Source organism: Ambystoma mexicanum, chromosome 3q (genome assembly GCF_040938575.1).
Source record: "Ambystoma mexicanum isolate Mex_15411 chromosome 3q, UKY_AmexF1_1, whole genome shotgun sequence".
NCBI lineage: Eukaryota > Metazoa > Chordata > Amphibia > Caudata > Ambystomatidae > Ambystoma > Ambystoma mexicanum.
Genome location: NC_090926.1, coordinates 1,231,137,565 through 1,231,161,398, shown reverse-complemented (window position 1 = coordinate 1,231,161,398; position 23,834 = coordinate 1,231,137,565). Strand labels below are relative to the sequence as shown.

The 23,834-nt window shown below is 48.0% G+C and overlaps 1 protein-coding gene across 1 annotated transcript in view; it reads right to left on the bottom strand.

Moving 5' to 3' along the window:
• Positions 1-1,504: 1,504 nt before the first annotated feature.
• LOC138581981 (coiled-coil domain-containing protein 159-like) overlaps positions 1,505-23,834 on the bottom strand; it is a 461,570-nt gene continuing 439,240 nt past the window's right edge. Inside the window, exons 12-13 of the mRNA XM_069652881.1 lie at positions 3,961-4,049; positions 1,505-1,661 (exon numbers count right to left, since the gene is read on the bottom strand). Coding sequence (XP_069508982.1) covers positions 1,657-1,661; positions 3,961-4,049 — 94 coding nt within the window. The 3' untranslated portion in view covers positions 1,505-1,656. The remainder of the gene's footprint in view (positions 1,662-3,960; positions 4,050-23,834) is intronic.

Genomic DNA, 23,834 nt, shown 5'->3' with positions numbered 1-23,834 from the left:
ACACTTCTAACTGCTTAGGTTGGCCGTTGAAAGGCACAGTGGTTACATGCAGGTATCCCTTGACTTCGCACTTATTAATTAGAATACTTGGTTTGTTTCTTTAGAACATGGAAGACACGTAGTAGCTATGTCTATTTAACTTATTTGCCTACTGGACTCAAAGAATCCCATTAACCTGGTTATTTTCCATGAGCATTCTACCCCTACTGGAAGATGCTTTTTCGGACAACCAGCCTATCGCCTTGGGAGACTTGGGGGTAGCCGGCCCATAGTGCCAGAAGAATCTGTCACAGCAACTTCCAAGATACACCCTATGATATGATATGGCATTTATAACGCACCTATACACAAGTGTTTCAAGGCGCGAGACCCATCTGATTTTAAGGTATGTATAAACGCACCGCTTCTGTGGACATCTGCCACTGGCACGGCTCTCCATCCACGCACTCTAGAATGCAGCTACGGCTATGACAAATTCGGTTTAGCTGGTCAAATATATTAAACTGAAGCCCCACGCTTGCCTAAACAACTCTACCATCTGAATACTGCAACAACTGACGACAAATTCAGTCTAGCTGGGTACACATCGAGTCTAATGCATTAGCGCTCTGTCATGACCACCCACAGCAACCGCCTTCATTCATGACCTCTTGGGTTGCTTACTGAAGCCTAGCCAGCCCTCCTAAATCCTACTCTCGGCCAAATGCACAAACCCACCTTAAAGTCTACTCTTAGAAAGTTTTTCCCATACCTGGACTTTGGTCCTCAAGGGCATTCTAACCACAAAGCCATACAAGTGGGAAAATGGCACTATATAAATGACGACTACCATACACTACAATACTACAATCCACACCTCTCTGTAACAATATCTCTTATTAGTACCCGGCGGGGAGGATGTGGTAGCCTCCCAGCCAATGAGGAGGCTCAGAACAGGGTCTATACCATACAGTAAAGACCCTGCTCTGAGCCTCCTCGGGGCTGGATGCCACCATCTTCCCTCAAAAGGAATAAGGTAAGTGTAGTACCCCCGTGTGCCCTGACTGTTCCACCAATGCCCGTGTCCTTTTTCCACATCTGCCACCCCACTTACCTTGCGCTGCCACATCCCTCTTAGGCACCGGGAACACCAGTGTTCCCAGCACATCCTGATCCAGCAATGGCCGCATGTAGTTCAACATCCAACATGTAGTTCACTTCTCCACCGGTCCATAGTGGCCATCTTGATTTTTAGTTTTTATCTCGAGCTGAGAAACAGCAAACATGTTGTTTCACAACTTGAAATGAAAACACTATTAGTACCCTGGTACAACATGCTCGGATACTAATAGAAATAAAACCCTCACAGGGTGGCCAATTCTGGTCAGGTAATGCGCCAGGACTTGCTTTGCTCAGGCTTGTAACTGATGCACCCCTGCTTGGGTTAAAATGCTTAAATAGAAGCCACTGTTTGGGATCCATGGCACACACATCCCATCCAGGCAGGTGCTTGAAACCTCTACAATTGTGGTAGTCTCTGAAGTTTTATTGCTGTCGGTAGTGCACAGAAATCCATGTGACCAAGGGCCAGAAATGGCTGGCAGTTAATTTCCACAATAGTCTTCACTGGAGGTCCCTGTGGAACGCAGCAGCATGCTGCATAAAACCCGAAGCAATTCATCCTGGAATGAGAAAAAAACAGGAGAGCGAAAAGTGGGGATGGACTCCTATGGAGACTCATTCTCGTGACAAGGTGATGGGTGCAGGATAAACACTTAATAACATAACATTACTTAACCCAACAAATGGAGATTCTTTCAGAGACCAGTACAAACTTATGGAACACATAAGGGCACTGTGGAAGTTTCCCTTTTGGAAATGATGGAACTGTAAATAATCTCTTGGCTAGAATCCAAATATTGACTCTATGTTTTGGTCAGGGTGGAACTGTGGCAGCTTCTGTGTTGGTAAGCATGTACTATGTAGATCCCTATTATGACTCTACTATGGAACTGTAGACGTTCATCTCATCTTGTAGTCAGAATGGTACTGTGGAAGCTTCTGTGTTGGTGAGCATGAACAATGTAGATCCCTCTTATGACTCTACCATGGAACTTTTTGGGGGAGAGGTGGTCTTTCCCGCCCCTCTCACAACTCCCACATACACAGATCTCACTTGTGCTGAAGAGGGGAGATGTCCCCCTTTCTCGCCCAACTGTAATCTGTGTTAATCACCTATTAATTACTAACAAGGAAAGCATATAACCAAGCTTTCTTGAAGTGCAAAGACTTCATTCTAGGTAACCCACCAGACACCATCTTTTACTAAGCCTGAAAATGATCTTTAAAAGCCTGTGTTTCCCTCTGCCCTGCGCCTCACACTGCCAGCCCAGGTCCCCACCCCACTGCCTCCTGCCAGCTTTGCACAAACCCTGTTCTCACAGAGGTTCAGCCATTCATTGTTGCAACCTTTAGTGCCGTCCCAGAACAGATGAGCTCACTGCGCCATGTACGACCGGAACACGCCCCTGCCTGAGGGCCCATTTATCTCCACTAAAACCACTCATGCCCCTTCTGACCCCACCCTGCCAAGCTGCAGTCCACCAGGCCCATGCCCCTCTTCTCTTTGGTACAGATACACATCTGACCCCATGTAGTGACCAAACAAAGATGCCCCGAGAGCCCTGACCCCAGATACTCATATATCCTTTCTAATCCTAACACTTGTCTATTCGTATAATGAGGCATTGGGTAGATCGAAACCTCCAAGATGGGCACCTGTGTCGGGGACTTTAGGTTTATGGGTACCAGGGTGAACAGGGTAAAATGCATGCCTATAACTTGTCTATGAACTCTGAGAAGCACCCACATTCCTACCAGACTTAATGATGATCATTTGTTTAATGCTCTCAGATCCTGTCATTGTAGATCCGTTAGTCAGGGAAAGTGTCAGTTTTGTTAGCACGACCTTCACCTCACGAAGATGAATGAGCCCAGCTGTCCCACGTGCTCCGGGAGTGACACCCAAGCAACATCCAATCCTACGTGGTCAGCGCCTACACTTCCATACTGTACTAATGACTCAACCATATTGTATTGTAGAACTGTGTACTTGTAACATGATGTCATCAGTGACGATTTTCTCTCTTATAATGTGCTGCCCGTGTAATGTTTGGCAGAGCGCTCTCTGAGCAGCAGAGCTCTCTGTGTGCACAAGTTTGGAGGAAAGGAGGAAAGAGGGGGGCCTGAAGGTGAAGTCTGAAGTACCAGAGGCTGGGGAGAAGCATTAATGTGTTTCTTAAAAGGTGGAAGCTCGAAGAAGGGTCAACACTGAGTAATACCTGGAAGAACCTTTCAGTGGAAAACATTTCTTTATGTTGTGTTATGGACGAGGGCTGGACATTTGAGAATAGGATACTGTGAACTCTTTTGTTAACCAAGACCTGGAACATTTATGTTTTAGTATAGGGATAACCGGTTAGCAAAGGGCTTGTTATGAATAAGTTTTGATTCTTTCTGTTGACCACCCCTGTGGACACTACTTTGTTGAATAGGGTGGCATTAGAGGAAGAAGGAAGACTGGGTTATGAACTTTATGATCTGAAGAATGCCCAATTGGATGTGTCAGATACACACACAATACCCTACTTTGTGTTATCTCAACCCTGACACTGCTTCATCAGGACCTCCATAGATAGTTCCCTAGCTCCTATAGGTGTTTGGTCCAACCACTAACGTGAGTTGACAAAGAATAAATACAGCTGGCTGAAACGCACCTACTTTGTTTTCAGATTTATCATTGCTTGGCCTCCCTACAGGAAGTTCCTCTTTTCGGAAAAGGTGGATCTGTACACATTTCTCTTTTGGGCATGATGGATCTGTGAAATGTTGTGTTTTGGTCCAAGTGGAAATGTAGAAGGTACTCTTTATTTGACCAGTGTGTCGTCATTTATATCTCTGGCTTGAACAGTCAGTACTTACCTTGACCTTGGACTTGGCCTTGACACATGTTGGTTGTGCTCGATTTGCAAAGTTTCTTCATCTCACTCTGCAGGCAGCTCATTGTGGCCCTGGGAGAAACAGACATTCTAGATCAGAAAGTGGTTTTAGGGGAGTGGTAATGAGAGAAGAAAGGGGTACATGGGAGAGCGGGGGAGATATCCAGAGCCAAGAATGGGGTACAGGGATAGACGAGGGGTTTGTAGTGAGGCATGAAGGGGACATATGAAAGAGAGGAGGGGTCGACTGGGTGGGTGGCATATACTGAGACCGGCAAGATTACAGGAAAGTAATGAAGCAAGGTGGGGAACAGGAGTGAGAAGGAGGGATATACTAACACATGAAGGCAGGTGAATCGATGAGGAAAGGTAATATACCGGTACTATACCTAGGCATCGTAGCAGTATATTGAGGTACTATTCCGAAACAGGAAGAGAGAACAAGGGGATGAGACACAAAGGGACATTTGTGGTGTGAGAGGTTCATAATACTACAGTGTGGTGTGCTAATACGGTGGCGAGCCTTGGATCAAGACTAGGACTACTGTGCGCATTCCCTAAAGAGAAGAAGGTGATTGAGGAAGCTCGAGTCACACAATGATCTCATCACCTAGCAAACATTTAGCTGCAGGCAAGAGACTCCATTGCAGGAGAGACTAAGCCCTACAAAGGCGTTAATAGTCACTCATGGTAAAAAAAAGTCCCAGCAGCGACTAAAAAGTTCTAAAAAAGAAAAGGTAATGGTAAAGAAGGAAAAAAGACTACTAAAGAAAAAAGTAACTCAAAAGGTGTTTACAGAAATATTGGCGAACGTTCAAAACCCCAATGAGACCATAAAAGCGTAACACAAAGTAGGAGAAGTTTTCGGCAACTAGCAACGGCCACCAGGTACAAAACATTCTTAATTAGTAGAGGGAGGTTGAACATTTTAAGAAGTAGAAACCTAACATGATCATAATCATGTAACATGATCTTGCTTGTGTGCTTTATGGTAGATCTACGAACAGAGTCCAAAACCCAGGGTGTGAATCTGGCAGATTGTTATTTTATCCACTATCCCTTCCCCTCGACAGTGTCATGTCTGCTGCTGAATCGGAAATTGACGCAGATCGGATCCTCCGGGAGGGTTCTGCACCCTCTGCAGGACAAGGTGACTAGGGCCTGACAGGGGGCCTGGGACAATAGAATTGATGGAGTTCTATTATGGGAGCAAGACAACAGAGACTTGAGGAAGGTTTGTTATGTGAACATAGTACCAGACAATTGGAACTGGTTTATCACAGCAACTGAATTAAGAAGGGTGTGTGTTATTACACAAGGCTGAGAGATATAAGAGAGGCTTATCATGGGACCAAGATAATAGGGAAATGAGACAGGGTAACCGTAAGAGTATAGTTATAAGGGAGGGGGTGGGGGTTGGTATGGAGCCAAGAGCAACAATGGAGGGAGGCTTATTGCAAGATCAAGGAAAAACAGAATTGAGAGATGTTCTAATAATACGGTAACCAATGACAGCAGAGCAATGAAACAGTGTTATCATCAGAACACGGTAACAGGAAATGAAGGCAGGTTTACTATAACAGCACAGCAACAGAAAACCTAGAGCAACAATTACAAATGGTTAGTAAAATGGGCTTGCAATAGGTTTATTTTTGGATCACTCGAGTATGGAATTGAGAGAGAATTACTATAGTATTAGAACTGAGAGCAGTTTATCAGGAGAGCATGGAACAGAAGTGAAAGAGATGTTTTATAGTAACATATTAACCAACGATTGCGAGAGGTACATTATGAGAGCAGATAACAAACAGATTTATCATAGGAGCACAATGAAAGAACTGAGTGCCAGGAAGACGAAGGCACCTGGAGTGCCGGTGCTTTCCTGGGAGCCAGTTGAACTTGTATACTTTGTCCATACGTGTCAACAAGAGGGGTGAGTACAGGTGCAAGAGACAGGGGTCTGTAGGGTAGGCTTTGCAGTTTAGTGTAAACCTTGTTTTCCTCATCTAAAGTTTGTAGTGCTCCAAAACAACGATGCCCAATGCCTGCAAGAGGTATGACAAGGACTGCGAGTCGCCTGCCAATGAGACGATTTGGAAGTTGTCCCTAACTCGCTTTGAACAGTGATCCCTCACGGAGCAGACACCGCTGCCTTGGCAGCCAACAGTTTTCCAAAGAAAGGTCAGATTTTCAGAATCGAGTCCCCAGAACTCTCTCAGCCCCATGATCGTGCAAGAATCATCACGGACCGTTAACGTATCCCAGTTGATTGGTGCACATGCATGCGCCTATTTCGAGAACAAAGCTAGCTCCGGTCTGAGGGGTTCGCTTCATGTTGCTGAAGACCAAACATTCATGGGAACATCTTCAGCAAAAGCTGTGAGAGGTTCTGTGACAAAGCCACCTTTGATAGCCTGAGGGATGGGCAAGGGGACTGGGAGATCCTTGGAGATATTTAGGAGAAGAAACTCGTAGAGCATTGGAAGGGCAGCTCCCATATCAATGGTCACTCGGCTCTACGAATCATCACTGAATGCCAGATAACAGTGGAAGACAAATATGTGGACTTAGCGTGCCAAATTCATCAGCCGCGCAGAGACAGGGGAGCGGACGGTCATTACAATGAGACAAGAGATCAGACAGGTAGAGGAATTCCGTAGAGGAATACCTGGATAGCGCCTTCCTGGAGTTGGGTGGCCATGAGGGAAGGCCAACCTGATTCCAATATGGCACACAGTTCATACATCCCCTCGGTGTGCTGAGCCGAAGCCCTGATCCTCAGCACAAGTGGACACACCTGGAGGGAGTTGTATTTTACTTGGGTCAACACCAATCCAGCAGCTTAATACCCCAATCAAAGCAAGGCATTTACCACAACAAGGCCTGCTTGCGATCAGCGCCCAGATGCTGCACACTTCCCAATCATACATCAAATGACAATCTACAAGGTAGAGTATAAAAAGAGATCCAAACAAGGGCGGAGTATGGGAGTTAGAAGAGTGTTGGAGGACACAGCAAATGGTGCACAGTGAGGTGGTCAAACAGAGGTGAGGGGGGGTAAGAGAGCAAGTGGAGGAGACTCATCAAAGGAGAAGGGAGGAGACACATCTAAACCTAGAAAAAGGAGAGGGGAGGAAAAGGAAGGAGCATTGAAAGGGAGCGACAGCGAGAAGGTTGACAGACAACCAGCGGAATGAGGAGAAGATAGAGGAAGGAGGAGAAAGGGAGTTGAGCTCTTTAATATCTGGTCCAAAAAGGTTCTCTGGAGCAAATGGAGAGGGGCCAGAGCTAAGCTGGAGACAAGAAGTTAGGGAGGAGTTATCTCTAGTCAAGAGGGTGTATTTCATTGACTAAACAGGAGTGGAAAACTTTAAATGCCCAGAGGCTCATCTGTGCATGCAGTGTCCGATGCTTGAAACCCCCTTGGGACGACCTGAGGAACTGAGGTGGTGGTGTCTGGTAACAGGGTTTAGGAGCACTACAATGAGACCCTGGTGATGCCAAAAAGGCCATGGGACCAAGAAAGAGTTTTGGGGCACCTTACAACCCCAGAGATAGCAAGTGACTTTAACTCTACCAGGGAAGGACTGGTGATAGAAGTCCTAAGATGTAAGGGTTTGATTTGGCAGAAGTCTTCTGTCTAGAATTCTATCCCAATCCCTGTTGGTTCAGTCACCCCTAATTGTTTTGGTAAACATGTCAGGTGTAAATTAATGAAATTCCGCAGAAGCCACTTGTGATGTCCACGTGATCTCTGTCACGTGGGCAAAGAAATAAGAGGAGCGTGAGCCCGCCAAATGGCAGTTCCGGCTCCAGCCACTGGCCCTACTGTGTCTGTGTCCCTCTGTGCCCTCCTCCGTGCAACGTGTGTAGGACCTGCTCCAGGCCCACACCACACTGGCGTCGAGGCGGGATCCGTCCCGGACCGCCCAACAGCAGGTGACCACGCTCCCCTGTTAGCCCAGGTTTGCTGAGTTTCCTCGCGCCTGTTATCAAAGGCTGGGGAGCGCGGAAAAGAAAAAAAAAATAGAGTCTGCCGACACAGACTCAGAAGTAAGTGTGCTGCATACCGTTGCGCCCCGCTCACCAGCTGCTCCATTCAAGCTGACCCCCCCAGCAACACTCCAACACCCACAAGACATGTGGGCAAAATAAAAAAAAAAATGTTCTTTTCGTCTCAAATCAAACCAGCTTCACCAACAACAGATGCTGGATCCAGACTGCGCATGGCACCGCATGTACAGGCCTGATAGCGCACATCCACTAGCACAGGCCCAGGCAGAGCTGCCATCACACCAAGCAACCAGCGCAGGTGCCACATGACGCCATCCAAAGGAAAAAGGAGCCAGAATCGCCCACCACCCGCCAGCACCCGGTGCACCCCACAAGTAGGTTCCACGCTCACCCTGCAAGAACCACCACGCACCAACACGGAGACGGCACCACAGCACCCAAAGGACACCCAAACCACGCAGGAATCATTCCTGGACACACACATAGGCAGCAGCCATCAATCTCCCTCACGCAGACCCAGTGACCACAGGCCAAGCCGCACCCACCGGAAAGAGCATGTGCGAAGCCCAAGTCGACATGACGGATGACATCACCACACCGCAGAGACTGCAGGGCCGCAACCCGGACACCAGCACGTGGTTAGACACCACGCAAGGCACATTCATGCAACCCTTCCCATCATTCGGAGCTCGAACCGGTCTCCGGTGGGAACTGTGGATACAACAGTTTGAACTATCCCTCCACACTCGCAAGATCAATGACGAAGAAATGAAGAGAGCATTTCTCATGCTTAACCTAGGCATCATGGCCCTTCGCATCTTCAATGATCTACCAAACCGGGGCAATGATGACGGCTATGCAACAGCCAAAGATGTTCTCATGAGGAAATTCAAACCAAAAGCCAGCCCCGATTTTGAGAGGTTTAAGATGAGCCAGTCCAGACAACGCCCACAGGAGAATATAGACGACTTTCACAGCCGCCTGAGAGAAATGGCACTGTCGTGTGACTTCCCAAATAAGGAATTTTCAGTGAGGCAGCAAATCATACATGGGTTGTCCTCAGAGAAACTAAGATGCACCATCCTCGCAGAAACAGATCTCCCGCTCGACACCATTCTGTCCATGGGACGACTGCGAGAAAGAACGGATGAGTATGTGACGGAAATGGAGCAGATCATAAGCCGCCTACCTTTAGACACCGACCTTTCAAAAAACAACGCCTCGACGATCAACGCCCTGAGACAACAGAAGCCACGGGCAGGTCCACCTAGCACTAGACCGAAGGACTGCATATGGTGCGGAGGACAACACAGCAGAAACGACCCATGCCCGGCATATGGCACCACGTGCCACCAATGTGGAAAAGAGAATCATTATGCATCGGTGTGCCTGAGCTTCAGACAGCCCAAAGACGCTACTCACAGGGAGAACACCCCGCGACACAGAGACGACGCAGGAGCCCGAAGACCTCACACAAGACACCCATAGAGACCAGCTCACCTTCAGAAGAGACAGACCGGCGGGACACGATAAGGCAGAAGTGGGCGCGCCCGCACCTTCGATGGTGAACACACAGACAGCTCCAGAGCGACGAAGACCAATCCAGAAGACCAATCTCCTGACTACATTAGGCGGACCCGCAACCACAAGAAGGAGAGATCGCACATAATCTCGGCAGTGAAACGACGATGCACCATATTAGTAGGAGACATTCCTGTGCCCATTATGATAGACACAGGGGCCACCGTGAACGTCATGCCTGTCTCCAAATTTGCCAAACTCGAGCCCAAGCTGACGCTTCGACGACGCTCAGTTCTACTCTACGCCTACAGATGCAAAAAGCCTCTCCCGATAGCAGTGTACTTCAAAACAACACTCTTGCACCGAGGCATCAGCTGCAAGACACGGATTCATGTTGTCGACGCCGGAATTGAGATTTTGTGTCATGATGCCTGCCTCCAAGGAGCCAAACCAGGCCCGGCACCCTCAGAGACAGACACCATGCATTCAAGGGAAGTCCCAGCAGCCCCAGATGGGGGCCCTTTGGACTCAGTCCTGGCGCCGTTGGCGTCAGGCTCATAGGGGACATCAGTCCTGGCGCCATCGGCGCCAGGCTCATACAGAAGTAGGTTGGGAGTAGTGCTTGGTGTAAACTTACCTGTGCAGACCATGCTGCAACTTCCAAGACTGGAAGGAACTATTTTTCTAGGGACTACTTGATCTCTAGGGTGTGACCGGTGGAGGAATACATATTTCTGGGGGAAGAATACATACCTGGAACTACTTGAAAGGCTATTTAAGCCACACCCAAGCAGCAGACCACGCTTCGCGTTGTTCTGCACTTAGCAGCTGGACGCTCACCGTGCCTGCTCCTGCCTTGGTCCTCCATCACGCCTGCCAGCATCCTGGAAACACCTAAAGAAGAAAAGGGAAGAGAACAGGTGAAAACAAGAACCTTACCTGATACATCTGCACTCCGGATTCTGCACGCCGACGATCCTGCAAAGAAGGCAAACATTTTAAACGCGCATCGCGTCGCGCGCAGCACGCTGCATTTCACTCACCTGCACGTGGCGTTTTCGAGTCCTGCGACGTCCATCCGGAGCTTCCACCGCCATCCAGCACCTATTGGAAGGAAGGAGAAAGAGAGGTGAGAAGGGAAACACGAATCTAAGTAGAACTTACCTGTGCTTCAATTCCCTCTCCGCCTTCGGGTTTGTGCCATACCTTCGGCATCTCAGCACCCCGGCCCCTAAGGGGAAAAGAAACAGACATTGTATTAGTGAGAGCATGTGAGAACATTAGCAATACGCTCACTCAAGACTTACCCATTTGCAAGAGAGACACAGCAGCTCTTTTCGGGTCGGCGCCTTACCTCCGGCATTGCCGTACCCCGGCCCCTATGGGGAAAAAGACATTGGACATTAAAGGAGATACTTAATATTGCAAAGGAATCTCTCATCAGAATTCTTACCAGAATTTGGCTTCATCTAAATCACCTGCAGCCCGGAATCTTCTCCAGCACCTGCGAAAGAAAAGAACAGATGAGTGAATATAAACCCAAACTTGCCATAAACATTTGCGGTACGACGGGAATGGACAAACTAGTTTAAACTCATCAATCCAGTGAAGTAACTGGAATCACAAAGCGCCCCTGCATCAGAAGCAGGATGGAGAGCTTGTCATTTTGGTCCCTAAGGTGAGTCTTCGCAGGGAATCCCAAAAGGGTTTCACGGAGGGAGAGAAGGGAAGTGGGAGGTCGGAACATCACCCACAGACTATTAACCCTTCCTTTTCACACACAGTGGGATATTCCTCCGAGCCAGAAAAGCCAGGTTGGGGAATCCAGTCCAGTCCATTTTCCGGGTCTTACGCATCTCTGCAGAAGAGGTCACAGCAGTCCCAGCCATGCCCGCGCCTCCGTGGGAGCCAGGTGAGCGTTACACTTTGCTCAGCTGCACTACAGCTGAACGCCTAGAGGTCATCCATTTCAACCTCGCCATCCAGCCCGAAGACATAGAGCACCTGCTCAAGAAGCACAAGAAACTCTTCACCGGCATCGGATGCCTCAAAGGCCGGTCAGTGAAACTCCACATTGACCAGACCGTTGAACCCAGGGCAGTAAGGCAAGAGAGCGTACCATTCCACATGAGGGCCGCGGTTGAAGTCGAACTCAGCAAATTGGAAGACATCAAAATCATCGAGAAGACGTCAGGACCCACCCCATGGGTCTCCCCCATGGTAGTTACAGCCAAACCTAAACAACCAAATGCAGTTCGCATATGCATTGACATGCGTCTCCCCAATGCAGCGATAGGACAAGAAAGACATCACACCAACAATAGACGAACTGATCGTCAATCTAACGGGCGCAACTGTCTTCAGCAAGCTTTACCTCCAGTCAGGCTACCACCAGATCCGCCTTGCCAAGGAATCACGTTACATTACCACCTTCTCATCACACCTGGGCCTTTGACGCTACTGTTGCCTCAACTTCTGCATTTCCTCCGCAGCAGAAGTTTTTCAGAACGAGATACGCAGAGTGCTCCAGGATCTACCAGGAGTGACCAACATCAGCGATGACATCCTTGTCTATGGAAAAACAGAAGCTGAACACACCACACGGCTAGCAGCGACACTCCAGCGACTAGAGGTATCTGGGCTCACACTCCATGGAGAAAAATGTGAGTTTGCAAAGAAATCATTCTGTTTTTTCCGCTACATATTCAACGAGCATGGAGTCTCCCCAGACCCCTGCAAGGTCAATGACATCAAAAATGCACAAGCCCCATCCAGGGCATCAGAAGTCAGAAGCTTCCTAGGAATGGCCACCTACTGTAGGTGGTTCATTTCCGATCTAGCTACCACCGCCGCCCCCTACGTGAACTCACAAAAGCGAAAGCTCCATGGCAGTGGGGCGTCGATCAAGAACTGGCATTCAAGAAGATTAAAGACTCCCTTTCAAGTGACACCACCATGGTGTTCTTCGACATCAGCCGCACCACGGAATTACTCGTCGACGCCAGCCCGGTAGGGTTAGGGGCTGTGCTGACGCAGAGGGACAGAGAAGGAACAGTCTACACCATCGCATTTGCGAGCAGAGCACTCACGCCGACAGAAAAAAACTACGCCCATATCGAAAAAGAGGCGTTAGCAATCATTTGGGGGGTGCAAACACTTTCATGTGTACATTTTGGGACACCCAGCGAAAGTGCTAACCGACCACAAGCCACTCATCCCCATCTTCGGAGGCTCGGCACCACACCCCCTGCCAGGATTGAGCTCTGGCTACTACAAGTACAACAGTTCGGCCTAGACGTCAAATACAGGGCAGGGGCTGACAACCCAGCGGACTACCTGTCCCACCAGCCCCACCCAGCCACCACGACAGAACATGAGGCAGCAAAAATCACAGAGGAAAATGTCTGCCAGACAGTCGAATGTGCTAGACCAAAAACCATGACACTGGAGGAAATGCAAGCAGAAACAGACAAAGACCCGTGCCTGCAATTAACAAAATCTGTCACTCTAATACGAGTCGGCACCGTGGACAGTCTCCCATTGAGAGCACGGCCTTGCGTCAGCCACCCAAGGGCATGAATCGGTGACCAGAAACGTCTCACACTTCCAGAAAGTTCCACCGACCCTATGGGAAAAAGAAAAGGCAAACAGCAGTCCTGCATAGGACCAACTGCCACAAGCAGGTAGCCCGAGGGTGAGATAAAGGCTCGCAGAAGAATCAGCCCAGAGGCCTCCAGACCAAAATGAAGAAGAGAGAAACATTGCCACACATCAAACTCCCCACCGAGAATGAGGAGAATATTATGCACTCCGAAAACGAAGAGTACCATCTACGAGACTAAAAGGCTACATCCTCAATGGCATCTACGTGCGGCCGAGAAGCTGAAACCTGAGCCAGCCCACCCCTGCAAAATAAGACTTTGTTCCAGCTGCAATCTTTTGAATATTGTTAATGTTTTACATGTTGAATGTTTATCCAAAGTTGATAAGGGATGTGATGTCCACGTGATCTCTGTCACGTGGGCAAAGAAATAACAAGGAGCGCGAGCCCGCCAAACGGCAGTTCCGGCTCCAGCCACTGGGCCTACTGTGTCTGTGTCCCTCTGTGCCCTCCTCCGCGCAGCGCGTGTAGGCCCTGCTCCAGGCCCACACCACAGACTTACATACTCTTTAGCAGCTGTCCAAATTTGTATATATGCCTTGCAATTTACAGATGCATATTTAAAATTCGAAATAGTAGTCATTCTTATGTTCCCATAATGCTGTTTGCTTTTATACAAATGGCAAGCCCTGGGTTCTAAGAAGAGATACTGTGTTGCATGACCTGGGGCCATGCCTCTCAGCACCGCCTTCTCCTACGAGGGCCCCCTCCCCAGTAAATGTTTTCCATTTCTAGTACTGCTTACAGATAGAGCTCTCCACTCTCTGAATATCAGCCCGGCATCAGTCACAGCCACTACATAGAAGCGCAGGGGTTGAGCAAGGTTTTTGTTGCTGTAGAGTATTAAATCCTATCAAAAATGGAAACGCTGCTGCGCTGCGTGGAGGAGTCCACGTGTGTATCCCTGCTCTACAGGAAATGTCCATACCGCAGGAGGCCCAAAGATCAGCTGACGCACACTGAAGATCGCGAGCATGCGCGGGTGCGAGGTGCCCTTCTGAACCCTGCACGTTTCTCACGTGCAGCTCGCGCACAGCGACACTGATCGCCAGTTTAGTTTAGTTTAGTTTCTTTATTTGTACCGATCGCCGAACCCTGGGGTAACCAGGCGCCGGAGACTTAGATGCAGTTACAGCATGGCAAGACTTAGATGCAGATACAACATGTCAAGAATATACAATATACAATACAGACTGTGAAATAGCAACAATAAGTGTGGAAGACCAGGTTACAAGCTGGTCGACAGACACATGCGGAGAGGAAGTACATTAGACAGAGTTTCTGTTGGAAAGCCATGTTTTAGTTTTGGCTCTAAAAGTCCAAAAGGAGGGTTCTGTTCTGAGGTTTAGTGGCATAGCGTTCCATAGTTTGGCAGCTAGGACCGGGAAGCTGGCTCCACCGGCTTTTTTTAGGACGAATTTGGGAACGGAAATGCAATGTGAGTATGGCGTTCTGGTTGGTCTAGTTGAAGTGTGGTTGTGGAACTTGTCTGCCAAGTATTTGGGTGCATCATTGGAGCGGCATTTATGGACAATGACGAGGGATCTGAGGGTGATTCTGTCTCGTAACGGTAGCCAGTGAGCATCTTGCCTGATGCTGGAGATGTGGGCGTGTCGTGGGATACTGAGGGCGGCTCTCAGGGCATTATTTTGAAGCACCTGTAGTTTGTTCAGGTTGCGTTCTGACGTGCCGAGAAAGAGTGTATTGCAGTAGTTCATTTTTGAGAGCACTAGTGCTCTGGCTAGAGTAATGCAGCTGGAGGCAGAAAGGAAAGGTTTGCAGGCGTTGATAAGCTTATTTGTGTAAGTTGTGGATGAGGCTGTGGCATTTACCTGTCTTTTGAGCGAGAGAGTGGAGTCTAGATAAACCCCAAGGGTTTTAATTTCTTTGGCAACTGTGATTAGGTTACCGTCTATGTTGATGGACACGTAACGGGGGTCTAGTTTGTTTAGCCGTGGTTGGGAGCCGACAAGAAGGAGCTCAGTTTTCTCATCGTTGAGGCATAGCCCGTGCTCTGCCATCCAGGCTTGGATCTCCAATTGTTGATTCTGGTGGAGTCCTCGTCACCCTGATAGGGTGATGAGAACCTGGGTGTCATCAGCATAGTTTGTGTATGTGACACCCAGGTTGTCTAGGCGGTCAAACAATAGCTTAGTGAAGATATTGTATAAGGTCGGCGAGACGCACGAGCCTTGAGGGATGCCGCATGTGATGGGGACAGGGAGTGCTGAGGCCCCCGGGGAGAAGACCCGGGTGGTTCGGTTGGTTAGGAAGGACTGAATCCAGGCAGTCGCCTGGTTAGAGAAGGCCGCTGACATCATCAGATGTTCCGTGAGGATCTGATGGTCGACGAGGTTGAAGGCTGCTGATAGATCTAGCAGCAAGAGAATGGCTAGATTACCCTTGTCCTTTGCCTCATCCATCTGGATTTTTAGGTCCAGTAGGGCTGACTCTGTTCCGTGCCTTGGCCTGAAACCGGATTGTCTGAGACCCAGGAGGTTGTTGTCTTCCAGGTGCTTCTGTATTTGCAGGTAGGCCACTCTGTCTAAGATCTTTAGGATGTAGGGAACGTTGGTGATTGGCCTGTAGTTGGTTGGGTTATTGGGGTCTAGATTAGGTGTTTTTAGCAGTGGCATGACCCAGGCCTCCTTGAGGGTGCTAGGCACTGAGCTTGATTTGAAGGATGCGTTGATAAGGGCTGTTATGAAGGGGGCCAGCATGTTGGCGCCTTCCTGGATGATGGGAGCTGGGCATGAGTCCCCTTGGCATCTAGAGGGTTTGAGGCCCTTAATGATGCTTTCTACTTCTTTAGTGGATACTGGTGAGAAGGAGAAGGGGGGGCAGGTAGGTGTTTTGGGAGTAGTGAACGGTGGATGGTTTGTTTTTTTGGATAGGTTAAACTTTTTCTGTTCGATTTTGGATTGTAACATGGTGATTTTGTCTGCTAGTGCTTTTCGAATCCTCTCACACCAGTCTGCATCTTTCACGCAGGTTTCTGCCAGAGTGGGGAGGGGGATTCGAGTTCCCTGAGGATATTGAAAGGCTCTTTTGTTTTGGATTTGGCACTCTCAATTCTGTTGTCATATGTCTCTTTTTTGGCCTTGAGGATGGCAGTTTTGTAGGTGGTGGCTGCTATTGAGAGTTGTGTTTTGTTGGAGGGGTTGGGCGTTTTTCTCCAGGTGGCTTCTGCGGCTCGTTTGGAGTTTCGGAGGATTTTTAGCTCTGGTGTGAAACATTTGTTCATGTGGGCTGCCGGTTTGGCTTTGGTGAGTTTGAGTGGGGCGATGGTGTCAACTGCTGATTCTAGCGTTTTGTTGTATAGGTCAGCAAGTTTCTCTGCATCTAGGTTAACATAGTTTGTGGGGGTAAGGATATTGTCTAAGAGTGGGCTGAGGTTTTGTAAGGTAATGTTGCGGTTATTTCTGGTGAGGGCTTGGGGGATGATGGGGGTTGGAGTGTTTGGTTGTGGTTTCCCTTGGATGGAGAAGGAGATGGCGTGGTGGTCAGACCATGCAGTTTGCTCGTTTTTTGTGATGGCCGTAGAACAGTTGAGACCCGCTAGCCAGTCCAGGGTCCTGCCTTTGTTGTGGGTGGGGTCTGTGATTCTGAGCTTGAACCCTAGTTGGGAGATGGTGCTTTCCAGGGAGAGTGCATTGGCATCGTTTGGGTCACCGAGACCGAGGTTGAGGTCACCAAGGAGGATAATTTGCAATCCTGTTTTGGTGTTGGTGGTCAAGAGGTCAGATATCTCTTCCTTGAATGTGGTGATGCAGCCTGCGGGTCTGTAGAGGAGGTGTAATAGTACGGTTTGTGTAGCTGAGAGTTGAAGCTTGGCTGACAGAAGTTCTGCAGACCGGAAGCTAGGCGGTGGGGTTGCCTCAGGCCAAAATGGCTACCCCAGTCCGAGGGTTGTTTTAGCGATGAAGGCTACTCCTCCTCCTTTGCCTATGTCCCGGTCTTTCCTCAGTATTGAGTAGCCTTCTGGGATGGCGAGGGATAGCGCTGGGCCTGCTGCTTGGTGCAGCCAGGTTTCAGTGATAGCCAGGAAGTGCAGGTTGTTGGCAGAGATGCGATATCTAGCGCATGGGTGACCAGGGAGCGGGCATTGATGATGGCGCCCTGGATCAGCGGCTGTTCGGATGTGCTCAGGGGGGCTGTTTGGGTGATGTTCAAAATTTGAGCGGTGTTAGCTTGATTGTGCGTGGGAAGAGTGGAGTGTATTTTGGTGAGTGTCGTAGGGGTTATGAACCGAGAGCCGAGTCTCAGGTTTCTGTCTTTCAATGTGCATGGGTTGCAGGGAGAGGGTGGAGCAGCAAATCGGCGGATCCATTCTATGGGGCTGAGGGTGCCGTTAGGCTGGTCAGTGTGTTGGGTCTCGAAAAAACCCATAGTCGAGGTGTATGGAGGATGTCGGGTTGGGTGTGATTGTGGTCGAGGTTTGTGGCGGGTGGTGTTGTTGTGGTGAAGCAAGGCGAGTGTAGCTGTTAAGGTGAGAGTGGCTAAGAGGAGGTTTGCCATGGGTGGTCAGTGTGCGACCTGGATATGGTATGGTGAGGTCGACTAGATGGCAGTAGAGTGGGTTGCGGTGGATCGGGAGCCAACTGGGTCGGGATGGGCGGGGAGGCAAGTAGTCGGATTCAGAGTAGCGGTGTAATGGGCAGGCATAGTGACACAATAGATTAAGGCACAATGGCTAGCAAGTAGACTGTCCTTAAATGCACCTAGAATTGACTGTCCCAAAACACACTAAAATGCATATGTGCCAGAGGGCACCTGGATTTAACTGTCCCAAACACACTAAAATGCATATGTGCCAGAGGACACCTAGAATTAACTATCCCAAACACACTAAAGTGCATATGTGCCAGAGGGCACCTGGAATTAACTGTCCCAAAACACACTAAAATGAATATGTGCCAGAGGGCACCTGGAATTAACTGTCCCAAAACACCCTAAAATGCATATGTGCCAGAGGGCACCTAGAATTGACAGGTATAGGTTATGTGAAAATCGCCAGAGCGATCAAAGTAGATTAGATTAGAATAGATATGCATGTTAGGTCTAGGCAGGCAATTAATCGGGCTAGACATCAGCGGTTGTACACAGGGCATATTCAGTAAGCAAAGTATTATAAGAGCATCAGTAATCATAGATCATAACAATGCAGGTAGGAGTATTCTACCAGTGCGCCGTATGGGTACAGTGATCATGCTTGAAATGCATAGGTTCATTGATAGTGGGTGAAGTTTAGTGTTGTGTGGATAGTCAGCGGTCAGCAGAGATGCGGTTTGGGGTGTGATAGTCACTGAGTCATTGAGTGTGGTCAGCTGATTAACAGCTGAGATACACGATACGCTTTGCGCTACATGGGCGTTGCCTTATGCAATTTAATGTGTTTGCTTCAGGGGCATTATCCCTGGTAGGTGATTATCCCAATTAGCGAGGCATGCTTAGGGTGTAGTGCTTACCACGAGATGCTTTTCACTGGCGTGATTGTTCGCTGCGTGCAGGGGTTCTGGCTTGGGCTCTGGACTGTCTCTGGGCAGGCTCAGGGCAGGTGAGAGCCTTGCAAAATGCGGGCCTTACCGAAAGGTGGGCCGGCTTACGCCTGCCGGTCGAGGATAGGCCGAAATAAAGTGATGCGCACCCAATCCGGTGCTCGCTTTACAAATTCAGGAAGTATTCTGCCTTCTGAATTTTGGATGGCATCAGGGCGGCCATCTTGGATAGGTTGGAGCCTCGTGGAGAGCAATGGGCGAAATGCACACAGGGCTTCGATTGCAGGCAGCTCAAAGAGATTCAGATGCTGATAAATGCTACGGAACGTAGCGATCGCGGAGGGGCAATGCAGGCTTGCATTTGGGATGTGATGGTCGTCATCCAGATGGAGTCAGCGTGGGTTGGGGAAGCCAGCTGGCTTACCTCATCGCTGTGGGCTTCCAGGGCGACGCTGCTCCGGATAGTGGAGGGCTCCTGCTCCTCTGCAGGATGGGGGTGATGTGGCAGGCTCAGGGCAGGTGAGAGCCTTGCAAAATGCGGGCCTTAAAGAAAGGTGGGCCGGCTTACACCTGCCGGTCGAGGATAGGCCGAAATAAAGCGATGCGCACCCAATCCGGTGCTCGCTTTACAAATTCAGGAAGTCTTCTGCCTTCTGAATTTCGGATGGCATCGGGGCGGCCATCTTGGATAGGTCGGATCCTCGTGGAGTTCAATGGGCGAAATGCACACAGAGCTTCGATTGCAGGCAGCTCAAAGAGATTCAGATGCTGATAAATGCTACGGTTCAAAGAGATTCAGATGCTGATAAATGCTACGGAACATAGCGATCGCAGAGGGGCAATGCAGGCTTGCATTTGGGATGTGATGGTCGTTATCCAGATGGAGTCAGCGTGGGTTGGGGAAGCCAGCTGGCTTACCTCATCGCTGTGGGGTTCCAGGGCGACACTGCTCCGGATGGTGGAGGGCTCCTGCTCCTCTGCAGGATGGGGGTGATGTGGCAGTAATCTCTTAGGCTGGCAGATGTTTAAAAAATGAGCTCCACTAGGAAATCTCCTCTCGGGTGCTTTGCAGCAACAGAGCAAAGGCTTTCCGTCGGGGGATTTTATAACACTGGATATGTGCAAGGGCCCACATTCCTTCTGTGCCCCACCGAGAGTCACGCCAAGAATTCCCTGTCATTCTGCGCAGTGCGTAGCTTTCCGACCTCAATAAGGGGCTTTCATGGCTGAAGAGGAACTCTCGGAAATAAGCTTGTTGGACCTTCCCCTCCGTCTCGGACTGGGGTAGCCATTTTGTTAGCCATTTTGGCCTGAGGCAATCAATTAAGGACAACTCCATATTCCAACGCCAACATCAAATCATCGTATTCAACCCTAGGCCTCTCTAGTCCGATTCCTAGAGAAAAACAGACTCCTACTCTGTGCACAACTACTGCCTGCTTGTCCCTTCGGCCATGCGTTCCAGGCAGGGGTGAACTAGGGACCAGAAGAGGCCCTGGAAATCATTTTCAAAGTGGCCCCATATTACACATTTTCAGCAAGCCCAACCCTTTTCCTATGAGCACATTTGGAAATAAAATAGGTTACCACACAGAAGAGGCCCAGGGTGCAGAGGCCTACTGGGAAATCTCCAGAGTTCCCTATAGGCCAGTGCACCCTTGGGCCCAGGGTGCAGCGGCCTACCGGGACATCTCAAGAGTTCCCTATAAGCCACTCCACCCTTGGCTCCAGGTCTGATTGTAGGAAACTTGACATAAAAGAAAAGAGGATTTCAAAATGGCTTGAAGACTTGTGTTTCCTCTGCCATCGCGTATCTTCATTAGGGCCCAGAACAGGTAACAGAAGTACATTGTGGGAGTACAGTAACACTCTGGGAGAGTTCCACAATAGGAACGCAATATCCTGCAAGCGTTTCTTTCACATCATGGTAACAGAGAACAGAACGAGGTTTCTTGTGTTCATTATCAGAGCACTCTGAAAGAGAATCAAGACGTTTTTTTTCGGAATGCACTATAATAAATCTGGAAACGGTGTTTGGTGGGAATATGAAAACTAAGGAATCTAGAAGTGGTTATTATGGGAGTACAATGAATTGGGAGGCTCATTATGGGAGCGGGAAAGAAGAACTGAGAAATGTGTATTACGAGTGGTGGCAACAGAACACAGAGAGGTTCAGTATGGGTGCAAGGCAGCAGAAACTGGAAATGTATCCAGTGAGAAAGACACTTCCCAAAATTTGCACTCCCACGAAAATCAAGCACTTTCCTCAAATATTCTAGGACTGGGGTTAGAATAGACAATGTTACATGTCCTAGAATATGTGCCGGAAGGCTTTGAGGGTTGCAGGGAAAAGAGTTGCCTATCTGGCAACTTTATCCCAAAGGACATTTTCCCATAGAACCAATGGAAAGGGGTTTATTAGGGAGCACAGCAAACTACAACCATAAGGGGTTTATTAAGGGAGTAAATTAGCAGAGAAATGAGCGAGATTTCTAGTAGAGTTGCATTGACGCAGACTATTGAGAGAGGTTTATTAGGGTTGCATAATAACAGAGAAGATTGAGAGAAGTTTATTCGTGGACAACATTAACAGAACTGTGAAAGGTTTGTAATAATATCACAGTAGCAGAGGATTGAGAGGGTTGTTATAACAGCAGAGTAACCGAGACCTGCCCGAGACAGGCTTATTATGTAAGATAGCACAGAACTGTGATAAGTGGAACAATGCGCCCCCCTATCGTACGTTATAAGGCTATTGCACACCACTGGCGAGTTACATGGCCAAATAGAGGAAGGAGGCTGAAGGTCAAGGTTCTTTCCAAGGTCACGGAACTCGGAGGTGACTTGCAGTTGCTTTTCTTTTAACATACAGTAGGGGGTATTTTATCACTTATAATATATGGCTGCACGATGTCATCACCTATAATGCATTGCCACTAACTTAATCTAATTTAAGAGATCTTTCATTTGCTGATCTGTATAATCAATATGAAATATGTTTGGACTTTAAAAAAGCTGATATACAGCTTTTAATGTTTTGCAGAAAATTAGCTTAACCAATTTAACAAAATGCATTGAAAAAACGTTTTCATTTTGTGCTTTCAAATAAGCAATAACACAGTCTTCCTTCTCACTCTCTGCTGCTGTAGCTGTTGATGGTGCGTCCAGCGCGCGCTCTTTCTGTTGATTCTCTTTATCCAACTACCTCATTTCCTCCCTCGCGGGAGCCTCCTCAACCATGGCTCACTTTCCATCTTTGTTCTATGCGTCGAGCTCTCCGCCGTCTTGAAAGACGCTGGCATAAAACTTTGACATTTGACTCCGATCATTCATCCTTTTCTTCCTATCATGCATGATACGACAAGGCTCTTCTGGCAGCTAAACGCTCGCCTTCCTCTGATCTTCTATGTATTCAATCGGCCCATCCTCTGCGTTTGTGTCAGACACTGTCTCGTCTTCTCGCTCCTCCCTCGCCTGACTGCTCTCTTAATCCTACCCTAACTGCTTCAGACTTTGCTTCCTACCTTTCTTTAAAAATGGTCGCTCTTCCAGCTGCCATTGTTCCATCTTCTCCTCTTCGTTTTCCTCCGCTTTCACTTTCTTCCTATACTTCAACTATTTTGTCATTCTTATCCATTTCTAATTCTGATAGCTTTGCCATTCGTCACTTATACCTAAACTCTATCCCTCGCTGATCTCCTATCTCACTGCTCTTTTTAATATTTCTCTTCTCACATCTACTTCCCCCTCTTTCTTTAAGCATGGCACAAGTCTTCCTATTCTGAAAAAAAACCCTTGCTAGACTTTTCTCTACTGGTGCATTTTCATCCAATCTCACTTCTCCCTTTCCTTTCTAAAATGGTCGTACATCTTGTTTATTCTCAGGTTTCTATTTTTGTCATTGAAAATGCTATCCTTCCTCGTTTCCAGTCAGGTTTTTGCCCTCTTCACTCCACAGAAACTGCTCTGCTCTCGGTCTGTGAATCTCTTCTCTCTGCTCGCTATTCTAAACAATCTTCTCTTCTTAATCTACTGGACTTGTAGGCTGCCTTCGGCATGGGAGATCACACTCTACTCTTAGCTTCTCTTTCCTCTTTTGGCTTTTCTGGCACTGTCTTATCTTGTTTTTGTTTCTACCTATCTAATCACACTTACTCAGTAACAGGGGCTAGAACCTCTTCTAATGCCTTACTGCTTCTTCACGGAGTCCCTCAGGGTTTCATTCTGGGACCTTTCCTCTTCTCTCGCTATACTTCTGCCTTGGAGGATATTAGCTCATCCTTCAGTATCTCTCATCATTTCTATGCAGATGATACCTAACTCTTTCTGTCTTTTTTCTTCCCTTTACGTCTCTATTCACGACAATCTTGCTTCTTGTCTTTCAGCCTTCAAAACCTGGATGCCTGATCACTTTCTGGTCCTGAATACTACCAACATTGAAGTCCTCCTTTTTCTGGCTAACACTCCCCCTCCTCCATCCCCCCTTCCTCTGTTTTTTTCCCTCCTTCTTCTTTTCATGTTGCTGATTCTTTTTTTTTAAAGTCTCTTTATTAGTATGTCATCAAATTAAATCACAGAATAATCAAATACAGAAAGGAATAGTTAACCAGAGAACACAAACCAAAATCATTCAATTAAATAACATATTAATAAACAAACAGCATAATCAAATGGTCCCTCCGACATACTAAGAACATTTTCATTATCATAAACAATAAAAGAGCAAAATACAACAGTCAATAAATACATTTAACATAGAACACACACACAAACACCAACAACACACAGACACCAAACCAAATCCCCCAAAAAGTATAATAGTGAGAGAAAAAAAAATACTAAAAAAAGAAATATGTCCTTCCTCTGTTCCCCTTCCCTATCTCATTTCTTTTTCTCTTCCCTTTCCCACTTCATCATTTCCATCCACTTCTCATACGAATCCACAGCCTATGTAGTCAATCATACAGGGTATTGAATGGAACCCAAAATAGATTGTACACTTCTTCCTTATCTTTCAATCTAAACGAGAGCTTTTCAAAATTCGATAAGGTGCGCAAATCAACTAACCAATCTTCAACTGTAGGCTTCTTCCTAGTTTTACAAACTCGAAGGATCAGTCTCATGGCCACCAATAAAGCCTTATTTATCCAACCACTATATTTC